The 23,003-nt window shown below is 37.0% G+C and overlaps 2 protein-coding genes across 3 annotated transcripts in view; one reads left to right on the top strand and one right to left on the bottom strand.

Annotated features, from left to right (window-relative positions):
• LOC121410316 (cyclin-T2-like) overlaps positions 1 to 16,166 on the bottom strand; it is a 28,282-nt gene extending 12,116 nt beyond the window's left edge. The window contains exons 1-8 of one of the 2 annotated variants that reach the window (XM_041602322.1): positions 15,942 to 16,166; positions 13,075 to 13,156; positions 12,073 to 12,201; positions 11,614 to 11,674; positions 9,736 to 9,798; positions 8,534 to 8,579; positions 4,822 to 4,912; positions 3,342 to 3,414 (exon numbers count right to left, since the gene is read on the bottom strand). In XM_041602322.1, the coding sequence (XP_041458256.1) occupies positions 3,342 to 3,414; positions 4,822 to 4,912; positions 8,534 to 8,579; positions 9,736 to 9,798; positions 11,614 to 11,674; positions 12,073 to 12,201; positions 13,075 to 13,156; positions 15,942 to 16,144 (748 nt within the window). In that variant the 5' untranslated portion in view covers positions 16,145 to 16,166. Of the gene's footprint in view, positions 1 to 3,341; positions 3,415 to 4,821; positions 4,913 to 8,533; positions 8,580 to 9,735; positions 9,799 to 11,613; positions 11,675 to 12,072; positions 12,202 to 13,074; positions 13,157 to 15,941 lie in introns of those variants that run through there. The other variant, XM_041602324.1, reaches the window with a different exon arrangement.
• LOC121410317 (KAT8 regulatory NSL complex subunit 2-like) overlaps positions 15,410 to 23,003 on the top strand; it is a 36,300-nt gene continuing 28,706 nt past the window's right edge. Inside the window, exon 1 of the mRNA XM_041602325.1 lies at positions 15,410 to 15,752. Coding sequence (XP_041458259.1) covers positions 15,709 to 15,752 — 44 coding nt within the window. The 5' untranslated portion in view covers positions 15,410 to 15,708. The remainder of the gene's footprint in view (positions 15,753 to 23,003) is intronic.

Genomic DNA, 23,003 nt, shown 5'->3' with positions numbered 1-23,003 from the left:
AGCCCCCACCCCTCAGTATGAGGGGTGGGAATAAGACTAAGGATAAGACTCCAGAGCACGTATTGACACCAAAATATAGAGATCATAATTTGAAACAAAAATTTTATAGACTTTTCAAATCTGTCCCATTTTTTTGATACGCACTGTATAGGCTAAATATATCACTATAAATTAGATCAACACAATATCAGGAAACAAACTATAGCACATTAAGTTTGAAGTAACAGTGGTGGCGGAGCCAGTGGATGAGGCGAATGATTCAGTTGTTAATTAAACTTAATTAACAACTGAATATAATATGGAATATGACTGTCAACCTCATAATTCTAGGCAGTTTAAAAGCAGGGATTAACTAAATGTTACAAAAATTTGACAATTTTTAAAATATGCAGGAATGAAATACATGTGTGAGTTCTGATCTGCAACCTAATCAATTGGTAAACTGGAGAAATTTGGTTAATTATCTATTTTGTAATCTTCATTTTAGTACAAATGTTGTGTATCATTGCAATAAATATTTCTACCCATGATGTAGTCATTTTGCCAAACATACTAACAGTGACAGGCATTTTAGGGGCAAAAATGTGAAATTAAATCCAATGTTACATTAACTTTTGACACCTTTTTATGTGCAGCAGGTAAAATTTAAGAAAAACACATTTCTAAATTCATATATACATTGACGTCTACGTAATAATTAGCTGTTAGTCATTTGAAGGAAAACTTAAAAGGTATTTGAGACTTGAAACTTTTTCATTTACAGAATGGTAATACCTACAACGTATAAAAAAAAAATTGACCATTTTTATCCTGCTTCCAAAATTGGACCACCTTATGACATGAGACCGTACTGTAATTTCCACAAAACAAATCATTAAAACGCAGATTTGCTGTTTTTGAAAAGTGTCATTTTTTGTTCATGTTATGCTCATTCAGTCATGGATGTCGCTAATTTTCAAAAAACCACTTTCTAACAATCCTAGCTATATCCCATGCTTGGTTTCAACTTGACTGATTTGTTATACTGGATGATTTGATGGGGTTCTTTAGGGGGGGGACTTACTTTTGATGTTGTGTTTAGATAGATAGATTTAGTTTAATGACACTATCAGTATCACTTGATTTTATGAAATGAGTATAACCCATTTGGCCTGAAACCCAACTGCCATGATTAATGTGAACACGGTGAAAACATAGCATTGCCTATGACATAGCGCCATATAACAAATATATGGCGCACAAGTATTAGAATGGAGTCCTTTAACAAATTCTTCTTGACTATGGACATTACTGTAAAATGGATGCAAGTTTAGCTTTAAACCTTTTGGCCCCAGTTCAGAAACGGGTTTTTGAAAACCCACGGTCGAGTCCATGGTTTATGCAGATTTCCTGTATAAATTACGCTTAATTTAGGGCGTATCGGGCGCTTGTATAAAAAATGTCCAATACTGATGCGCTCTTTTGTCACAGTGCGCCAAATTGGTGCCTGTTACCTTTGTTAAATATGCTATTTTATTCATGAGTCCACTGTTTGAAGAGTGGACTCATTATTCAAAACGGTAGCTTCATGAATAAAACAGTGTGGATAACCACGGCAACAGGCATCAATTTGGCGCACTCTGACAAAAGCGCGCATCAGCTTTGGACATTTTGTTTAATATAAGCAGTAAAATAAGCATAATTTATACAAGACTCAACAGTGGGTTTTTAAAACCACCTTTGTGAAATCTGGCCTTTGTGTCTAATCTGCTAGTTAATATTCATGGTATGTGTGAATCACTTTAATCTGCCTGGAGTAATGTTAGATTAAAACATACTTGCCAACATTTGAAATCTAAAAAGAGGGACAAATTTGGCCGGGCGGCCCCCTGGACCACCGGCCGGCCGGGGGTTCAGGGGGCCGCTTAGCTTAGGCTCCCGACTTGGTTCAGGGGCAGCGCCCCAATTGGGGCCTCAAGGGGGCGTTGCCCCCTTGAGGCTGAAAGAAAAATAGCACTATGGAGGGCCATTAGATGCTTAAAATGATACCAGAATCACATAATATATATTGATAGACACTCTACACACATGCCCCAGTTCTGTAGTTCGGTATCCATGATCTTGAAAATATTCTCCCCTGTTGATCTGTCAGAGCACTGTTGCAGTGACAAAAGTTCACATGCTACCTGACCAATATTATCGTCATAAGTTTTCAGGAGTATTGGGTACAGTTTCACAGCTACTTGATCGGTACTGCCATCTGTAGTCTGTAAGGCTGATGCTTGACTTTACTGACCAAAGCTTTCGCATAGCTGTCTGCTAGGGTACAATAAAGGATAAACTACTTGTTTTTGTCCGAGCAGCACTGTAACCCTTGGCTTAGCAATTTTTGAGTCGGGAAACATTTGTCTTGATTCTGAACAAATCACCAGCATGGTCAGAAACATCAATTGCAATGTTATGTTCCACCAAAAAATCAGTAAATCTATTCTTACCTCGGCTCCAATGACAGAGGTATCCTCTTTGGGCATAAAGGAAGATATTTTGGACATGCGAGTCGCATCGAGATTCGCCTTTTCATTGTCGATGTGTTTTTTCTTCTCGGAGTGCCTTCTTATATCATTAGCTCCTCCACTTGAGATTTTAATTTTATGTCCTGCCGGCGCCGGCAACACATGCAAAATGCAAATTCAACGCCTTTCGTGCTTGGCTTTATGACATGAAATCGTTGTTTGTACTCCCCTTTAAATTTCTGCAACCGTTTTCCACTCATTTTAATCAAATCTTCTCTAGTTTTGCGAAATAATCCTGTTAAATCCACGATCGTCACATACGCCGTGAACAGCTCAGCAAGCGTTAATACATGTCCCACATATAGAGATCGGTGCTGTGCATACATGCGTTGTGCACAAGTACATGGGCACTCCGCATCGCATGCAAACAAACCACGTTTTCGCAGTCTAGTCAGTCGCATGTGTACACCGGTCACACAGCGGAAAATCGACTTGGGAGAGCGATCGAAACTTGACATACCGTACACATGACCGTACATGTACCATCGGTCAGTTTCGTTGGTGGGACTGTAACATTACGTGTATCGATAGCTCAAACCCGGAAGTCATAGACAATACTGTACATTTCGTAATATTGAACACGCGCAAACACTTTTTTCTCGTTTTCTTTATTGATTTTTTTTTTTGTCTAGGCTCAAAAATCGGAACATTCCGATTTTTCTGCTCTAAAAAATTTTAAAAACGGGACAATTCCGATAAAAACGGGACAGTTGGCAAGTATGTTAAAAGTTGGTCGCAGTGTTAGAATAGAGAAAGAAATACAGAAAAAACGAGAAAGACATAACTTACCATCAAGGTGGGCCTCTGTAACAGATGGGTCTACATACTCCCACCAGCCTTTGCCATCATTGGACTTGGGAATCTACAATGTACAATTGAATACATCATTATCAAAATAACAAAGGTGCCTGGTCTATCCTGATCCATTGCATTACCTCCATTCAACTGTCATACAACTTCAGTTAAATGTCAAGTCCATCCCCCCCCCCCCAAGTTGATTTGAATCAAAAGAGGAAAATCGAACAAGCATAACACTGAAAATTTCATCAAAATCGGATGTTAAATAGTAATTGGTACGTTTTCAATTTCGCTTTTTTGCACGAAACAGTTATATGCAAATGACAGTTACTATTTCTTTAATATTTTTATTGTTTTAATAAAACATTTTTCACAGATTTGACAAAAATGACCCACTTGATGAACCACAATATGTAACAATATTCAATCCACATGTTTAGGGGGAATAAAACTGTTTCAAATGACAATGACAAAATAAAATCATTTCACATATCATATAAAAAAAATACAAAAGAAATGATGAGCGGGTCATGTCATACATCCCCTTATCAGCATACTGACCAGGATGTGCAAATAACTGTTTTGTGAATTCAAGCGAAACTTTAAAATGTTATAAGGAAAAGGAAAAGTTGTTCACATGAAATCTCAAGTGTCGAATCTCAAATCTCGGTCGAAATCTCAAGGGGGAAGGGGCCTGCGAGCCCCCCCCCCCCCCCGGCCATATCTCCCAAAATACCCTAGCCTAGATAGGGTTCAGCGAGGTAAATAAAAGGAACATCTGAAAATGGGACAAAATATCCTATTGTAGGTGTAATAGTGTATGTTGCTTAATAGTGAGCAAGTAATCATTAGTGAAGGTGATGGTTACCTCGAAACTATCACTTTCGAGGTAAGCTGGATATAATGATCTTTTGGAAGTGAAGCTGAGGAAAGATATCAAGTACAACCAGCTTGCTGAGGAAGTGATAGTTTGCCTCATCACATAAAATGAAGAGATTACGTATGCTTTAGAATCTATATTCCACATCGATAACCACTATAAACAAAGAAACTGATATTTATGTCTCTACAAGCAGGAAGTTTCCTTTATAAAAAAAATGAAGGTTTCCATTAAAAGGAAAAAAATTCAATCAAGTCGATGTGCTTGCTTTAATGCTAGATCATAGGTAAACTGATCGCAAACATCTAGGTCTTGCTCCAGCAAGATAATTGTGACATCATAATTTTACCATCACAACGAAACAATCTAAGGGCAATACACTTTTATTTTGCGTAGAGTTGTACTGCTAGCGCGTTTGTACAGTGCGTGCGTGTATCTTTATGACCCTATGGGCTGAAGTGATCAACAAAACACAAAAGTTCCATCACTGTGAGTGATGATTGATGGGGAAACTACCCTTTATCACAAGATTGGTTTTGACCAACAAGATTCTAAGTTTGCGGCATATAATAAATATGAACAATTAATTACCGTCCACTGAGTCCATTTACAGGCTAGGTGAATGCAAACACAGGCTACAACAGTTGGCTTGTACTTCAGGCAGAATGTGGTCAGATGAAGGCTGTACATCAAGGACAAAATACATTTCATAAGGTTGTGATAAAAATCACCACACATGACATGTTATATTTCTTTTCCAATGAGAGCACTTTGGTGTGAAGCATCAAAAGGAAATTGCAAATTCCTTATGTTTTCACTTAAAAGTTCAGTTGAATTGTTAACATATTTTACTACTCCTGTTTTGGGTTGTTTTTTGGGGGGGGGGGGGGGAGACAAGAGTCATTAATTGTTAAGTCAATTAATTTTGATTAGAATTCTTGGAGGATGTAAAGTTCTGTCAAATGCTGCCTTCATTTTAATGCAATGAATAAATTTTGTAATATTGTAATAAAAGGACAAAGAATGTTTCAAGGTTTGTGTCAAGAAAAAAAAAGGATGCACATTGACAGTCCTATAAAAAAGCTTGTATATATCATGACATAAACAGTAATTTGAATTGACCCGTCTTTTTGTCTATTTTAAAGCCCTAACCTCAAGATATCTTGGCCCACGGGATCTTGGTCTCCAATTTCGCGCACTGCAAACAAATTTAAATGGTATTATGCGATATAATGGCTGTAGTGGTAAAACTTCCGAAATAGTAAAATAAAAGTTCCCAGAATGCTAGTTTTTAGTGTAAATAATAAAGATTCTTTGCAACATCCTAACATAAATAAGAGCAATTTTAAGTCTGGCATGCAGTTTACAAAATGTTGCATAATTTTGGAACCACGTATCTGGGAGTTGCAAATTTGGTCTCATAAGATATGCAAGACCTTAAAGTAAAACAAGGCAAGAGTGATTTTGTGTCTCACCCACTTGTGAAAATGACCAGAAATATTGTGATTTGTGAGGGCACGCAACAGAATTGTAGTGAAACTTAATTGTGAAATGAATGGGATGTTAACACTTGTCATAAGAGCTTTGCACGTAAACTTTAATGTCGACCTGAAAATGACCTTTGACCTTTCCATGTGACCTCCGACTGCAGCGTAACATGCAGGTCCCCCAAGTCCATCTACCATCCAAGTTTGGTTGAAAAGCGACTTACGGTTGTGGGGTTAGGTGTCATAAGAGTCTTGCATATAAACTTTAACATTGACCTAAAATGACCTTTGACCTTGTCCTGTGACCTCGGACTGCAGCACAACAGGCAGGTCTCCCAAGTCTATCTAATATCCAAGTTTGGTTGAAAAGAGACTTACGGTTGCGGAGTTAGGTTTCATAAGAGTCTTGCATGTAAACTTTAACATTGACCTAAAAATGACCTTTGACCTTATCCTGTGACCTCGGACTGCAGCATAACATGCAGGTCTCCCAAGTCTATCTACTATCCAAGTTTGGTTGAAAAGAGACTTACGGTTGTGGAGTTATGTTAGGTTTGTGACAGACGGACGCGGGACAGACGCCAGACGGACGACATATGGATCCCCAAGTCTCGCCTTCACCTCTGGTGGGCGAGACAATAAACAGCAGTGTGGTAAAAAACTTTGACAAGCCTGAATGGTTGAAAAAATCTTGAAGGGTAGGGTCATTTAGCCATCCCCAGCGTTTTAGGAATAATTTATAAAAAAAATTCCTGAAATCTAACAAATCATTTAATAATGAGGAAACATAAAAACTAGATTGGTTCTAAGCTGCACACCTTCAAAATTTATGCATCTGTAATTGTCAGATAAAAGAATACAATGAATATTGCATAATTTTCAAGTAATGACCTCTGACCTAAAACCCGAACTTTAAATCGATCATTTTCACTTACATACAAACCTAGTTTGAAATTGAACTCTCAAATGGTTTTCAAGTTCACATGAGAACAAAATGATACAATGTATGTAACGATCACTGTGACTTTGAACTCATGACCTCAAAATCTAATGAAATCATCATCATTCCTATATACATGTACATATATGAGCCAAGTTTGACGTTAATACCTCAAACAGTTCTCTATTTATCATGAGGAGAAGATAATCCAATGTTCAGGTGACTCTGCCTGAGTATAATTTCTTAGGACCACAGAGATCTAATTGACTTTGAAAATGTAAATAAGACATTTTGCATATTCTTGTCTCAAATAATGCTTCATGTTAGAGGATTATTTGACTTAGTTGAGGAAAACTTATGCAGAATCTGTGTATAATGACCAATTTTTCCTTTTATCTCATGACCCCCAAAATTAATTAAATCATCACTCCTGTATTAAGTAAATTTGGACCCACTTTGAAGTTTATCAGTGAAATTGTTCTTTTGTAACAACTAAAACAAGCTGATGAGACAGATGACCCAAATAAATAATGCCTACAGCAAACACCTACGGTTGACAGCATGGGCGTAGGCATAAATATAGTACAAGCGCTTAGAGGAAATATGGGATTGAAATTTGCTGTTAAATAGACTAATCTGAACAAGGTTACAAGTTGGAAATATGAGATTTAAATTCCCTGTTATATCTGAATGAGGTTTACAAGTTAAAATATCACATAATCTACGCAGCAAGTAAAATGACAAACTTTGCGATTTCAATATAAGTTTTTATCACTATGGGAATGATAAATAACAAAAAATGCAGTTTACCATTCCTTCTCATAATTACCTGTTCTAACATTACTCATCTTTCTAACATCAATTAAAGGAAACTAATTCATCATCTTAATTTCCCTCTTAAATGGCTTACTATTACACCTAAAGGCCTTTAATATTTTCCCTCCTATTTTAAATCACTATCTGAGAAACATACCATTATATGGGAAAATTCATTACTTCAACTGGGTTATAAAATACATATAAGAATGTTTCTAAAATGATGAAAGAAGATTTTCATGATTTTAACTCCATTAGTCGATGAATGTTTTTACAGCAGGCACCTGGAAACAAAGGCTACAATGCAGAAAAAAAGGAAAGATGTCAATTAGTCAATGAGTATTCTTACTATCTGCATTCATGGGTAAATTATCATTTGAACTTATTCAACCTGTCTCTCTTTTCCCTCTTTTTTTCCCTTCTTTTCAGCAATCTTATATACTTAATTCCAAAGTGCTCTCAATGGAAATGAACATACAGTCAGCATCAAAATTATTCATTTACCTTGGTAAATTGAAATATCTTTTTATTTTCTGTCTGTACTTCATTATTAAAATTTGCTTAATTTAGATGTAATATCTAATATTTTATGTAAATTGTTGTTTTTTCTAAAGGAACATTGGCTAAATTACTAAATTGTCAATAATGAATGTCAAAATGAGGAAGGACATGAATAATTTGTTGCTGACTGTATTCACTCAGTAATATCTTACATAACATACAATTTATAAAAGTTCAGATCAATCCTGACTCAAAGATAAATTCAACATCCTCCTGACATGCAGGATACTGACTTCAAATGTGACATATACTTTTTTTAATAATCATACTCTTATTTTTATTTCAAAATGAGAGTATTCAACCTTTGATTATTGGTTTTGTAAGCTGACTTCATGTATTAAAACAGTACAGTGCAAATGCTGAATTTTGCTATGAGTCAAGTTTCAACTATTGGAAATAAATTTAATACTGCATTTCTTCAACATTAATTTATTTTTTATACAAACAGATGTTACTTTCACTATTTTACTGACAATCAGAGGCAATTAGGGCAGCCAACCTGTTGGTCGCTAAGAAATAGGAGCTCTGGGACAGGTCCTTGCTGGCTACTCCGTCATTGGTAAATGGGTGAGCAGAGGGTCGATGGATGGGAGGGTGCCAACACCAAGACCAGCGTCCACACGCAATGCCCGACCCAAGGAGGAGCAGAGACGGTGCAGACGGAGAGACAGGTGTAGAAACACATCACCCATGAGACGGGGGGACAGACAGGGAAACACGAGACAATTAGAAAAATGAATATTGACTGATCAACTATTGCTGAAAGTAACATGAATGTGACCTGAATCAATCAGTACGGAGAGCTCGACAGAATGCATTTGCATCAAGATCTATATGCAAATCAATTTCACTGCCTTCTTTGCCAAGAGAAAACACTAGAGGTACCTTTTCCAGAACTAAAATGATTCAGAACACATTCATGTATGATCAATGATAAAGTCTATTTTTAACAAACAAATAAAAAATCTGTCATTCTAATGCAAATGTATGGGTTATATCTGTACACCCCACAGACAATTTTGACAAAGAAGTTGTGGCATGGAAATGTTGGTTGTTTTGGTAAAATCTCCCATTGTCACCAGCAATAAGATCTCTTTTGATGCAATAGCTGCTTAAAAAGAAGCAAATGCTGAAAATGTTTTCAGAAGGTAGAGAATATCACTTACAAAATGAGGAAGAAAATCCTTTTTTTCTTTACATTGGAAACTGATCACTCTTTACATATCATTAATACATATTATTAAATAAACATTTCAATGTTACATTTCCTGCAATAGAATAGGAAAATAAATAACTAAAAATATGAGAGAATTCTTGTGAATGTGAATTGGCCACAATCATACAGTGCATAAATATGACTAGTTACAATACATGCAAATTTTTATTATTCAATATATCAAGAGTAAACTTAAGAAATATCTATGAAATATATTTGTGTTAAATGAAATAAAAAATATCATAAATATGAAATAAACCTGTCAGGAGCAAAAGGTATACAATAACCTCTGCATTAACAAGATTTTTCAAAGTTATTAGTTTTTCATGATCCGAGCTGATATTGTTATTTGATCTCAATAAAGGAGCCTTTGCACTTGTTAAATAGTTTTGTTTCACGTAAGTATATTTCATTTTGTCACTAAATTAAAAGGCCTTTACAAGTAACTGTGGCCTATCAGTTAATGTTGAAAACCCCTGACTTACCTCTTATCATCTGAGTGCATTTGACAACATGTGTATGTGGATGTACAACACCCACTTCAAAACCTGTAAGAATGAAATCAGAGATCAATATTAGATGAGCAAAATGTAGGATTACTAAAACCCTGATTTTCAAAGGGACAAAATGCTGATTGCTTGTTTGAATACAAATTGTGTTCTAAGCCAAAATTCACATGAATTATTATAATTGCTTTTTTTATTTATCAAAATTAATTACTATTAGGACAATTCTATGATTTATTACTAAGATGAACTTTGTGGTCAGTGTTAATGTAAGATTGGCTCCTACCTAAAGAAAAAAAGAAGAAGTGGAACACTTGTGCTGACTTTAAAAACAGTTATTGAATAATTATTCACAAAATAAAACATTCATACGATCAATGTTCTCGCTACCACGCATCACGGTTGGTGGGCACTGACTACCCTGAAAATTCAACAATACCTCCAACATGGCCAAAGCTCATTGATCTTACATGAACTTTGACCTTGGTCAAGTGACCAGAAATGTGCACAGGATATTCAGGGATACATGGTGCTCTTATTCCAAGTTTCATGAACTAGATCCATAAACTTTTAAAGTTATGACATTTCCACAATACCCACAATATTACCAAAGTTTGTTGTCCCTAAACGACCTTTGACTTTGGTCATGTGACCTGAAACTTGCACAGGATTCTCAAGGATATCTGATTGCTCTTACATCCAAGTTTCATGAACTCGATCCATAAAATTTCAAAGTTATGATGGTAATTCCACAAATACCCCCAACATCGCCAAAGTTCATTGATCCTAAATGACCTTTGACTTTGGTCATGTGACCTGAAACTCAGGCAAGATGTTCAGTAATACTTGATTACACTTATGTCCAAGTTTTATGAACTAGGTCCATATACTTTCTATGATGACGTTTCAGAAACTTAACTTTGGTCAAGATTCCAATGTTGGCAACGCCATCGGAAAAGCGGTGCCTACAGTCTCGCTCTGCTGTGCAGGCGAGACAAAATGAAAATCCATATATTTATTGTTCGCATAGAAAAAAATACCCAAAAATTCATTCTGCCCAATTGGTTAAGGGATTGGCAATCACTATGCAGCACCCGATTGACATTGCTCTATCTTTTAAATTGTTGAATGCCAAACAGGGTAACACTGGCAACTCCCATCTTTTAACATCTTTTTAGTCTGATGCGGCCGGGGCTTGAACTCCCAACCTCTCGATTGTGAGATGGACACTCTACCACCTGAGCCAAAAATATTACATTTTAATTTTTTAATTTTCGTAGAGTTGGTACCTGTAGACAAAGATTGCTTCACACCATCAAATTAACCCTGACCTTGGACAGGCCTTGCATGGATCATGATCTAAAAATCTAAGCTTAAACCAAAAGCAAGTGTAAAAACGACAGCTTTTGTCAAGTAAAAATAAATATTTTGTAATGTGTTTAGACTAAAAGTTTCATCTTCATTACAAAGGGTTTAAATACATTCAAGCACATTACTTTAAAAAAAAAATACTTTTCTTCTTTACAATGATACCAAAAACATCAAGTTCAATAAATAATTATATTAGTATGACAAAATGAAAAGAGCTGTTTTGGTCTGCACCCAGCCCATTAAATATCATATATGCAGGACCTTTCTAGTTATTATTTGAAGACTTGCCTACAGATTGTGATTGCTTTTAGAGAGGTTGGGTAATACTTATTGTCATATTTCTGTTTCATACCATATTTTGAAGTATATTAATTGTCTTGATACAATTACCAACAAAAATTCAATAAAGTTTCAAAAAATTATGCTGTCTACTAAAAGTTAACCTTATACTATTGTACATTGAAAAGTGGAGGAGGAAATACCCACCAAGAGTTTGCAGTATGATGCTCTCATTGATAACCAACTCCTGAGCTTGCTGAGCATATGCCTAACAAAGGGAAAAAATAAAAATAAGATTAAGAAAAATTAATGCTTAACACCAGATTGTATTGCCATTCTCTGTGCTTCTCTGTGTGTAGGGATCAGAGTGTACATTGTATGCAATGAACATGCCTCGATAGCGATCGAGTGGCGGTAAGGACAGTGTCATCTCCGATCTCCCGCACAAACTTTATTGAGTGAGATTGACAATTTTATGATATCAAAGCAATCTCAAGTCATTTTTCAACACTTATACAATGCAAGTTATGATATTACATAAACTGGCTCTCAGTGTTTACAACGTGTCCACGACCAAAAAACATGCCCTGTACCATGCATAGAAAACGGACTTCCAAAATGGGCCAAGTTAACGTTTCTGTGTAGCCGGTACAAGACTATACTTACATTACTCCTTGGGTCCAGGGGTGGTTCCCCTCTGTGCAGGCATGCATGGGCAACTCGAATGACATGTTCAAGCTTATGAGGCTGCTCTTCAACTTTTGCAGCAAGAAAAAGACATGCTGCAGATATGCTCTGGAAAGAAAATGCATGCTTTAATTAAATAACAAGAATCAGAGTTTTAAAAAAGGTTTCGATCACGATTGTTAAATGTATAATAGCAATAAAAATTGGCAGGTACAGAGCATGTGATGAGATCTAGCATAAATCATTATTTTTCAAGTTTTTCTGACATGTGCTAACTTTGCTAGTTGATTCATGAAATCTTTGTTAAACTCAATTCAAATGTGCTAATTGTACAATCTTTGTATGGTGCTACTATAAATTCAAATTTGCTATATACATATTTTTTTGCCTGACCTTACGCCTTGTGGTAATTTTCTTTGGGGACACTTAAAAAACAAGGTGTTTGCAACTCCTCCCCATTATCTTGATGATTTACAGAGCTGAATTTGACATGAGAGGGATGCTTTGTGCGATAATCCAGCAATTGTGAGACGAGCTATCCAAGATATCTTTCCACGCTGCCGGCTTTGTGCGGAGTGAAGGACATGTTGAAGGTGTGAGTGAATAAGACATTAACCTTTCAACCATCATTTCAAAGAAATACCTGGACTCTTCATTCCCCAAATTACTTTGAAAAACATTTATTCTATCATGTGCACATTTTACCCACAATACCAAAACTTGGAAAAAAGTGGTATATGCAACTGTTGACTTCAATATCAATTCATCAGGTAAAGCATGACACAAATGGTACAAATAGGGTATTAATGGAAAGTCAATGAGTTTTTCTTTCAAAACCATTCAGAATGATTTCACAAAATTAAATATGATTCAAATATCAGCCCTCTAAATTTGGATTACCCTTTTTTCAGAAACACACTATGTAAGCAACAGAAAATTAATAACTACTGGTACATGTATCATCTTTTAAGAGATACTTACATTGCGTGGAAACTTTGTAAATGAATGGAACATGTAAAATCTGTGCATATACACAATGGCTGTGTTGATACACAATTGAAATCTGAATGCCAGCTGTCAAGGAAATGTTCTTAATACTAGGGGAATAATAAGAGAGAAGGAATTCAATTGAAAATGTCCCACTTAATAATAGCAGGTCAAGATAAACAAGTGGAACGGCTCTGGCAGACTCGCCTGCATTACATGATTCAATGTAGCAGCCACTTGTTCACTGCTACAACCCTGCCCGTGGGGAATCTACAAGTAGGACTATGGTATGCCAATGTTGTACAGAGCACACCCTTAAAAAATATCATTAAAATATCACTTTTGTGACCAAATTTACTAACTTCCATACAGTTGCAGTTTATTTTTCATTAGTAACTCAGGAATAATTTTTGTATTCACCAGAGCGCTCAAAAACTTGAATTTCGAGCATATATTTTGTACGCTCTCTATTGGTGAAAAGTAAATGACTTTTGACCTTGATCATGTGACCAAAAACTTGTTTAAAATGATCTGTGCTACTTGATTACCCACATGTCCACGTTTCATGAATTAGATCCACAATCTTTCAGTTATGATGGCAGTTCAACAAATATCGCCAACATGGCCAAAGTTCATTGACCTTGTCAGAGCACAGATGCCAAGTTCAAAGACCAGCTATGCGTGAGATTTTCTGTGAATCTGAGTGAGATCACAGACATTGTGTACAATGTACGGTATATGGGGATAGGCTGTGATAGTTGCGTGAGACAGAGATTTGAGGGGATGAACAAGAGTCCAAAATGCTAGAGTCTCACGCATAATGCGTGAGACTTGGTAATGGTCAGATTGACCTGGAACTCAGGCAGAATATTCAGTGAAAAACCATTACCCATGTCTAAATTTCATAAATTTCCAAAGATATGAAAATATAATTTCAAAAACTTTAAACTTGATTTTTTCCCCATTTTTTGGCAATTAATGCCAAGAGTGAATATTATTATTAATTTGCATTTCGGTCGCATTAATTTTCAAAAGTTTGATTCATCAAAGACAAAAATTGAAGAGCCCCGACGGGGGGATTTTGCATTGTAAGTCCCCTAATGGTGGCTGCACGATAGCCAGCCGTCTGTGTATGAGAAATTTTAAAAAATTTAAAATGTTAAAAAACTCCTCGAAACAGACGGTTGCCAGCTGTCTAGCGTGCATGTACACCAAAAGCTTCGGTCTCTGTTAAGTTGGTTGTTCAGCTGAAATCCGTTGGCTTCACTCACCAAATACAGAGACCGAAGCTCTTCTAGCGTGATCTGTACAGGGGACTCAATGGCCATATGTTTATGTACTTAAAGGGGAAGTTCACCCTGAAGAAAACTTTGTTGTAAAAATAGCAGAAAAAATAGTAAAAAATATTGGTGAAGGTTTGAGGAAAATCCGTTAAAGAGTAACAAAGTTATTAGAGTTCATAATTTTGGATTTGTGACGTCATAAACGAGCAGTTGCCCAATGTGTTATGTAATATAAAATGCATGAATTTCAAATTTTGTATGGTTCCCGATGACTTAATTTTGTTTTCTATTCATGATCGGGTGTGAAATGATTTGTCTATTGATATACAAAGGTACAGTGAAAACCATTTTAAATTGTCTGAGAAAATGGCATTTCATTGATTTTTTACCATTCGCTATGTAGGAATGCTGCTCGCATATGACGTCACAAATCAAATAATTGAAATTCTAATAACTTTTTAATTGTTTGATGAATTTTTCTCAAACCTTCGGCAATATTTTTTATTATTTTTTCTGCTATTTTTAAAATAAACTTTTTGTCATGGTGAACTTACCCTTTAAGATTGGATAAAACGGGGAAGTGAATTTGCGCAACAGCCGTGGTAAGTCACCATAGGCGGCGGAAGCGGGGGGGACGTGTCCCCCCCTAAATTTGAGGAGGGGGGGACGGTCCCCCCCTAAATTTGTTGTTGATGACTTTTTTTTTTTTTTTGCTTGTCAATTTATTTTCCTACGTCCCCCCTAAAATTTTTGGGTTGAGAACCTTTTTTTTTTTGCTTGTCAAAAATTTTTTGGTTGTCGCCTCCTAAAATTTTTGGCTTCCGCCGCCAATGAAATGTAAGTCACTGTTTTTGTTCCTTTTAACTTCATTTTTCTCTGTTTTTTGGCAATTAATGCCAAGAGGGAATATCAATTTGCATTTTGGTAGCGTATTTTTTCAAAATTTTTATTCAATAAGACAAAAATTGAAAACCCCGACGGGGGGATTTTGCATTGCAAGTCCCTTAATTGTGGCTGCACAATAGCGAACCGTCTGTGTACGAGAAATTTTAAAAAATGTTAAAAACTCCTCGAAACAGACGGCTGCCAGCTGTCTAGCGTGCATGATGCACTTAGTCATACTCGGATATACCTGTATACCGGTACCTGGGGCATTATCGTGATATTGGGAACCACCGTTCACTTCATACAGCAGCGCTTTGTCTTTATTCAGTCACATGCACGGTTCCCCATTTCCACCTCCATTTACTTTGTACACAAGTGCGCGTATACAAATCTAGACTACGAGTACGAGTATGAAGAGTGGTTCCCAAAACCACGATTTGGCCATACCTGGCCTGGAAACATGGCTGCAGCTTTCTGCATTTTTCCAGAACATCCGATAATAAGGTAATAATCATACATTTAACGTGAACTTTAGTCCAATATAGCTCGTTACCGTTCTTAGTCTTAGACTTGAGTTGATCATTCATATTAACGTTAGCTTAACGTTACGTTAGACAGAGCGATAGACTTGACGATGTCGATTGGCATGTTTGGCGATATCGCGCCATGTTGGAAATCTATAAAAAAGGATACACTTGAAGCCGCTGCCCCATATCTTGAATTAGGTTGGCAGCCTGCTGCCGGTAGGATAATTCTTTCTCTGGCTCTGTCCCACATTTTGCAGAAGGACTGTTTTTCAGTTGTTCTCTTGAAAAATACCAACGGTCGGGTTTTGTCGCCATTAGTCGGTACCGGCGATTATCCAAGAGATTGCGCATGCGCATTTCAAGGAACATAACAAGTTTTTCTCGTGTATTCTCGTCATTGACGCGACTGACTCCGAAAGACACAAGAACTTGAATAAGTCCACCCCAACAAAAATTTGATTTGAATAAAAAGAGAAAAATCCAACAAGCATAACACTGAAAATTTCATCCAAATCGGATGTAAGAAAGAAAGTTATGACATTTTAAAGCTTCGCTTAATTTCACAAAATAGTCATTTGCACATCCCGGTCGGTATGCAAATGAGGAAACTGCATGATGACATCACTCACTATTTCTTTTGTATATTATGAAATATCAAATATTATATAATTTTCTCCTCATTGTCCAGTGAAACAAAGCTTTAATTCTCACTGAATATGTTGAATTACCATTGCTTAACATTTTATGGTTCAGTCAATCTGCACCAAATTCGAACAATAAAAGACAAAACAAATGTGAGTGAGACATCATCGATTAATTCTCTCCGTTGCCTGCTAAATTTCGCATATCACTATATATTTTGGGAAAATAAGTGAAACTTCAAAATGTCATAACTTTCTACATCCGATTTTGATGAAATTTTCAGCATCGTGATTGTCTGTTTTTTCTCTATTGATTCAAATCAACATTTTTATGAAGTGGACTTGACCTTTACGAATGGCATACTCGACGCTATATCTATACTTCGTCGATTTTGATTTTTGTGGAACGCTGAATTTCAATTCAGTTCGATTCATTTAATTACTTTCTCTTTCATTCTTTTCATATTTACGATGATAGTTTAATATATAGGCGGGTCCAGGGGGGCCCGAGGGACCCGCCACCTCCTATTGCGGGACTCGAAAAAAGGGGTGAAAAGCGGGGAAAGGAGAGGAGATGTGAAAAAAGAAGAGAAAAATTTAGAGTAAGACGAGTGAATAAAAATTGGGGAAGATGGGGGAAGACTTGAAAACAAAAAACATAATATAACTATAATCAGTGGCGTAACTACGGGGAGGCATGGGGGGCACGTGCCCCCCCCCCAAAAAAAAAAAAAAAAAAAAAAAACAGGGAAAAGGAGAAAAAGAGGGAAAAGGGAAGAGAAACGTAGTGGGGAAAGAAGATATTATTGTTCATTATGTTATATTATGTTATGTTATATGTTATGTTAAATAAGAAGCATTTTTTCATAGCTTTATACAACATTATTTGCTTCATTGTGTCTTCATTGTTCATGTTGTTCCTGTTGTTCGCATAGACTGTTTAACTATATATATAATCCTTTTGTACTAAAACCTCAGTTTTCAAATCAATATACAACAAATATATTTCCTCGCAATTCGAGTTATTATTGTTTTATGTAGTGACATATTCTTCGTTTTTATGACTACTTAAAGTGATTGCCCTATTTTAAGGTCTTGATATAAAACACTTCCTGTCCGTGCTAACGTTCGCATAAGTAGATTGGTGAGATTTCTGCTCTTCATTAACTTAAATCAGTCCTTAAAACGTCATTTTTTCGGATCTGAATATCAAAAATGTTCAGCTCGCGCTTCGCGCTCGCATCACTTGGTTAATGAAATACGTAGGGTCTTAGTGAATTCCTATACAAACAAGCCTTAGAATGCCCCTCTTAAGGTCTGAATTTCCTACATAATTTTCAGCTCGCGCTTCGCGCTCGCAGTATTTGATTAGTGAGATGCATATGATAATCATGATTACAATTACTTCAAAAAGTACTTCATGTGTTTAGATGTAATTCTAACAAAATCAGCAAGCGCTTGGCACTTGCATTAGATGACTATGGTGAGATAATTATTTATACCCTTAATAAATTCCTAAAAAACATAGTCCTTAAAATATGCATGTTTGGGGTCAATATATACAAAAAATTTAGCTCGCGCTTCGCGCTCTCATCATTTGGTTAGTGAAATATGCACGGTCTTAGGGAATTCCTACAAACACGCCTTAGAATACCTCTCTTCATGTCTGAATTTCCTAAATTTTCAGCTAGCGCTTCGTGCTTGCTGTATTGATTAGTAAGATGCGTTTGATAATCATGATTACAATGACTACCAAAGGTGCTTCATGACTGTGTTTAGATGTAATTCTGACAAAATCAGCAAAGGATGGCACTAGCATTAGATGACTATGGTGAGATATTTACACTCCTAATGGATTCTGAAATATAGTCCTTAAAATTTCCCTGTTTAGGGTCAATATATACAAAATTTTTAGCTCGCGCTTCACGCTCGCATTGTTTGTTTAGCGAGACAGTTACGTATCATGATTAAAACAAAATTGCTTATAATGTCCCTTTTTAGCTCTGAATATCAAAAATTTTCTCGCATTATTCAATCAGTGAGATACATATCCGTTTAATGGCACTGCATGTCCATAAAATATCTCTATTAGGTCAGTATACCTGACAACTGAACGCGCTTCGCGCGCTCCCTAAGTGACTCAAAATTTTTGCTGGTGCCCCCCAATGCCGTGACCCACGGTACGCCACTGACTATAATTAAATTTTCGTTCGCGCTTTGCGCTCGCAATTAGTTAGGTGAAGCTTAATTAACAACATGTCCCGGGGGGGCCACTTACATTGACGAGTGGATACCATGCGCGACCAAAAAAACACGTAAAAAGGATGTCTTTTTCACGATAGGGCACGTTACGTACGTAACGTGATAAGGGTGTCAAAAACACAAAAATAATGAAAAAAGGGTATCTATTTCGCTAGGAAAATTACGTGTTTAGGGTCGATTTTGCGGGGATGATCAAACAAAATTAAAATGTTTTATAAAGGATGTCCTTTTTGCCCCAACACTTCGTGTTTAGAGTCCGATTTGCGCGAGATGTAGAAGGTGGGGTCGTACTAAACCAAATAAGGTGAAGCCGACGACCGAAGGAACAATAAAACAATCATGTACTTGTTTAGGGGTTCATTTCAGGGAATATTTGCCAAGAGTATCGTGTTGTTTCCAATACTTGTTAAGGGTAGGGTTTCAAACACCAATACTTATTAAGGGGTGCATTTTCAGAATATGGAAATTACGTGTTTAGGGTGCTTTTCGAGACCCCATGGTCGCGCATGGTATCCACTCGTGAATGGAAGTGGCCCCCCCCCCCCCCCCCCGGGCAACATGTCAGCTCAGAAATCAAACTTTCATTATTTTGTTTGATAAAATTGATTGTTAAAAAGTACCTTAAAAATGTATGGTCTGAATATCAATATTTTCTGCGCGCGCTCGGAAAATTTGATTTGTCAGGTACTTTTATACCATAAAGTTCTCAAATTCCTATTCAGGTCTGATTTGTCAAAAAGTGTCAGCTAGCGCTGCACACTCGTATTTTGATTGGTGGGTATGTGTATCTCAATATTAATTCTTCAACAAACTTAAAATCCCCATTGACAATCATAAATTCATTTTGGCTCGAGATTTGCGCTCGCATTACTTAAAAATGTGTCAACTCATTCATACAAAGTGCTTAAAATATCCAGTTTTCCGCAGGCAGATTTCGCGATCTCTTATAGGCTTGGTAAATTAATTAGTATGTAACAGGTCAAAATGAACTGTTATTGAAAATTCATATATTTTCATTACTCTTAATTATTTGTCTGTAAGTAATAGATGCCTTTACAGGAAGTGCACAGGAAGTAGTACAAAGTAAAAATGTTTAACAATCTTCACACTCTTTCTGGGTAAGAGTGATGCTAAATGGTCTTTGGGTCAAAACATCACATTCCAGAGCTATTATGGTCAAGCATCTGTGAATGGAGAGTGATAACTGCATAAAAGGGAGAAAGGCAGTGGCGTACCGTGGGTCACGGCCAGGCGCGCCGGAACACTTTCAGTTTTGGGGGGGGCAAAATCCCGAAGGGGGCACAATATTTCTGACAGCGTGAGATACCGAAGCGATCGAGCGGGAGAGGCTATGGGACCCCCCCCCCCCACGGTAAGGATTTTGTGTAAAAATGGAGTATAAAAGTTGCGTTTCTAAGTGCATTCAAAAATAAATTTCTTGAGAATTGAACAGTCTTGGAGTTCTTTTTGCTCCTTCTGTTGCCTCCCTTCTGACCCAGTCTGGTGTTTCTTCATGACCAGGGTCGCAGTTCCAGCAAATTACGAGTCTTATTGCAAACGAAATTGTTTCAAACCAATGTAATATAGGCCTTTTAAAGACTTTAAGATGACAAACATGACCGTACGTAGTCGGGGGCCGCCGATCGAGAGGGCAAAATTCACCAAAAGTGTGCACGAAATCCTTCAATTTTATTCTAGAAAATGCAAAAGCTCCCCCATCACAAATCCCCTCGCTCTTACGTTAAGTGCTATATAATATTATGAGCTGAAATAGTATCAGACAATACGCCTTCCAATCATGCCAATGAAAAGGATTAGAGGAAAATACGGGGCTGTGAAAATATCTTAAGATTTTCTTTATAGTAGAGCAGTACTGTAACGCTTATTTTTCTCTTTTATATTCTTTACATTTTTATTCATATCTCGGATAGTATGAGTCCGGTCAAGAAGACACTTTCACAGATGATTTTATTTTTTTCATGTCTAAACATTATCTCTCAGTTGCTTTCGACATGTTCGAGTGGGATTCACCATTTTTACAAATTATAAATTATAATCGTCTACACATGATTTTCTGATAACATGTCTATATTGAGTTGAAATGACCTTGGTATTTTCTTTAGGGCACTGAATTGTTATTATTATTTGTTTGTCGTCACCTGTGCCTGGGGGGGTGAAAAGCGAACTGAATCACTATGATCCACAGGTCTCTCCTCCCGATATAATTGATTGGGGGGATGCAGGTGGACCTCGACACCGGGGTTTCCCCCTACTCTTATACGAATAGTGCAGTGGGTTCTTAACGTGCAAAGGTGGTGACTCTCCTCTACACGGGGCCTCCATTTAACGTCCTATCCGAGGGACGGAGTGTTTTCCATTGTAACATAGCCTGCATCTATGATGGGAGAGACGTTTACACACAACGCACTGACTTCAGTCATCCGCCCAGGGTGGACTCGAACCTACGATCTTTGGTTCGACTTCGACGGGCAGACGCGTTACCGACTGAGCCAACACCGCTCTCTTGTTATCACTGTATTAACTCAATTTATATTTAGTTGAAAATGAAATAATTGAAACAAGTTTCTCGAGATATTATGGTTTCTGGGCTTGACAGCTATGACATAGATTCCATATCTTGCTCGAGTAACTAGTGTTCACGCGCGTTAGTGATATCGGGTCCGGTCTGAGCGTTTCTGGGCGACCGCACGTTTGTTAGACGACACAACCAGCATCATAGAATTATAAATCTAATCACTGGTGGACCACTATCAATTTGCCATTCGCTTTTAGTCTAATATGTATTCATTAAAAGGTTAAACGTTATCACACTGTAATAAGATGGAAAAGGGGATTATCAAAGCTATGTTTCACAGAGGAACTGTTCGTCAAAAGACGCGAGGCTTACTATGATAGTGTATTGCCCCGTCAGGGGCAAAAATTTTTCATTTTTGACAATGGAAATGACAATTTTCAGGCAGAAATAAAAGCGCCTTCATTTACTTTTGTCCTTAGATAATTTATCATTTTTCTTTTTTTAAGGGGGGCACGTTGGGGGGGGGCAAAATCTCGTTTTGCCCCCCAAAAATTTTATTTGGGGGGGGCAAGTGTCCCCCCTGCCCCCCCCGCTTCCGGCGCCCTTGGTCACGGCATAAGTTGGGGGGGCACCAGCAAAAATTTCGAGTCACTTAGGGAGCGCGCAAAGCGCGCTCATTTGCCAGGTAAACTGACCTAATAGAGACATTTCAAGGACATGCGGTGTCATTAAACATATATGTATCTCACTGATTAGGTAATGCGAGCGCGAAGCGCGAGCTGAAAATTTTCTATATTCATACTTAAAAAAGGATATTATAATCAAATTTTTTGTAATCATGATCTGTCTCGCTAAACAAACAATGCGAGCGCGAGCTGAAATTTTTGTCTATGTTGACCCAAACAGGGACATTTTAAGGACTATATTTTAGGAATCCATTTATATCTCAGCATAGTCATCTAATGCTAGAGCCATCCTTTGCTGATTTTGTTAGAATTACAATTACATCTCAACACATGAAGCACTTTTGTAGTCATTGTAATCATCATGCACATCTCACTTATCCAATACTACGAGCGCAAAGCGCGAGCTGAAAATTTTTGAAATTCACACCTGAAGAGGGGCATTCTAAGGCTTGTTTGTAGGAATTCACTATGACCTTATGTATTTCACTAACCAAATGATGCGAGCGCGAAGCGCGAATTGATATTCAGATAAGAAAAATTGACATTATAAGGACAGAGTTTAGGAATTCATGAAGAGCAGACATTTCACTAATCAACTAATGCGAACGTTAGCATGGACAGGAAATATTTTATATCAAGACCATAAAAAAGGGCAATCACTTGAAGTAGTCATGAAAAAGAAGCAAATGTCACCACATAAAACAATAATAACTCGAATTAATTGAAAGGAAATATATTTGGTGTATATTGATTTGAAAAAGGGAGGTTTTAGTACAACAGGATCATCCCGTTAAACAGTTCATGCGAGCACCGGGAACAATGAAGACCTAGGCCCTGAGCAAATGTTTCATAACGTTATGAAAAAATGCTTATTATGTAATATAACATAATATAATATAAAGCATTTTAATGAACAATAGTTTCTTCTTATTTCCCCACTATGTTTCTCTTCCTTTCTCCCTCTTAATTCAGTTTTTCTCATTCCCCCCCCCCTTTTTTTTGGCCAGCCGATGGGGGGGGGGGCACGTACGTGCCCCCCATGCCCCCCCCCCCACTGACAATGATAAATGATAACGATAATAACTTTCTCTGAATTGCAAGAT

Source organism: Lytechinus variegatus, chromosome 3, assembly GCF_018143015.1.
Source record: "Lytechinus variegatus isolate NC3 chromosome 3, Lvar_3.0, whole genome shotgun sequence".
Classification (NCBI taxonomy): Eukaryota; Metazoa; Echinodermata; class Echinoidea; order Temnopleuroida; family Toxopneustidae; genus Lytechinus; species Lytechinus variegatus.
Note: the sequence above shows the minus strand (reverse complement) of the source record. Positions and strands in the feature narration are given on the sequence as shown.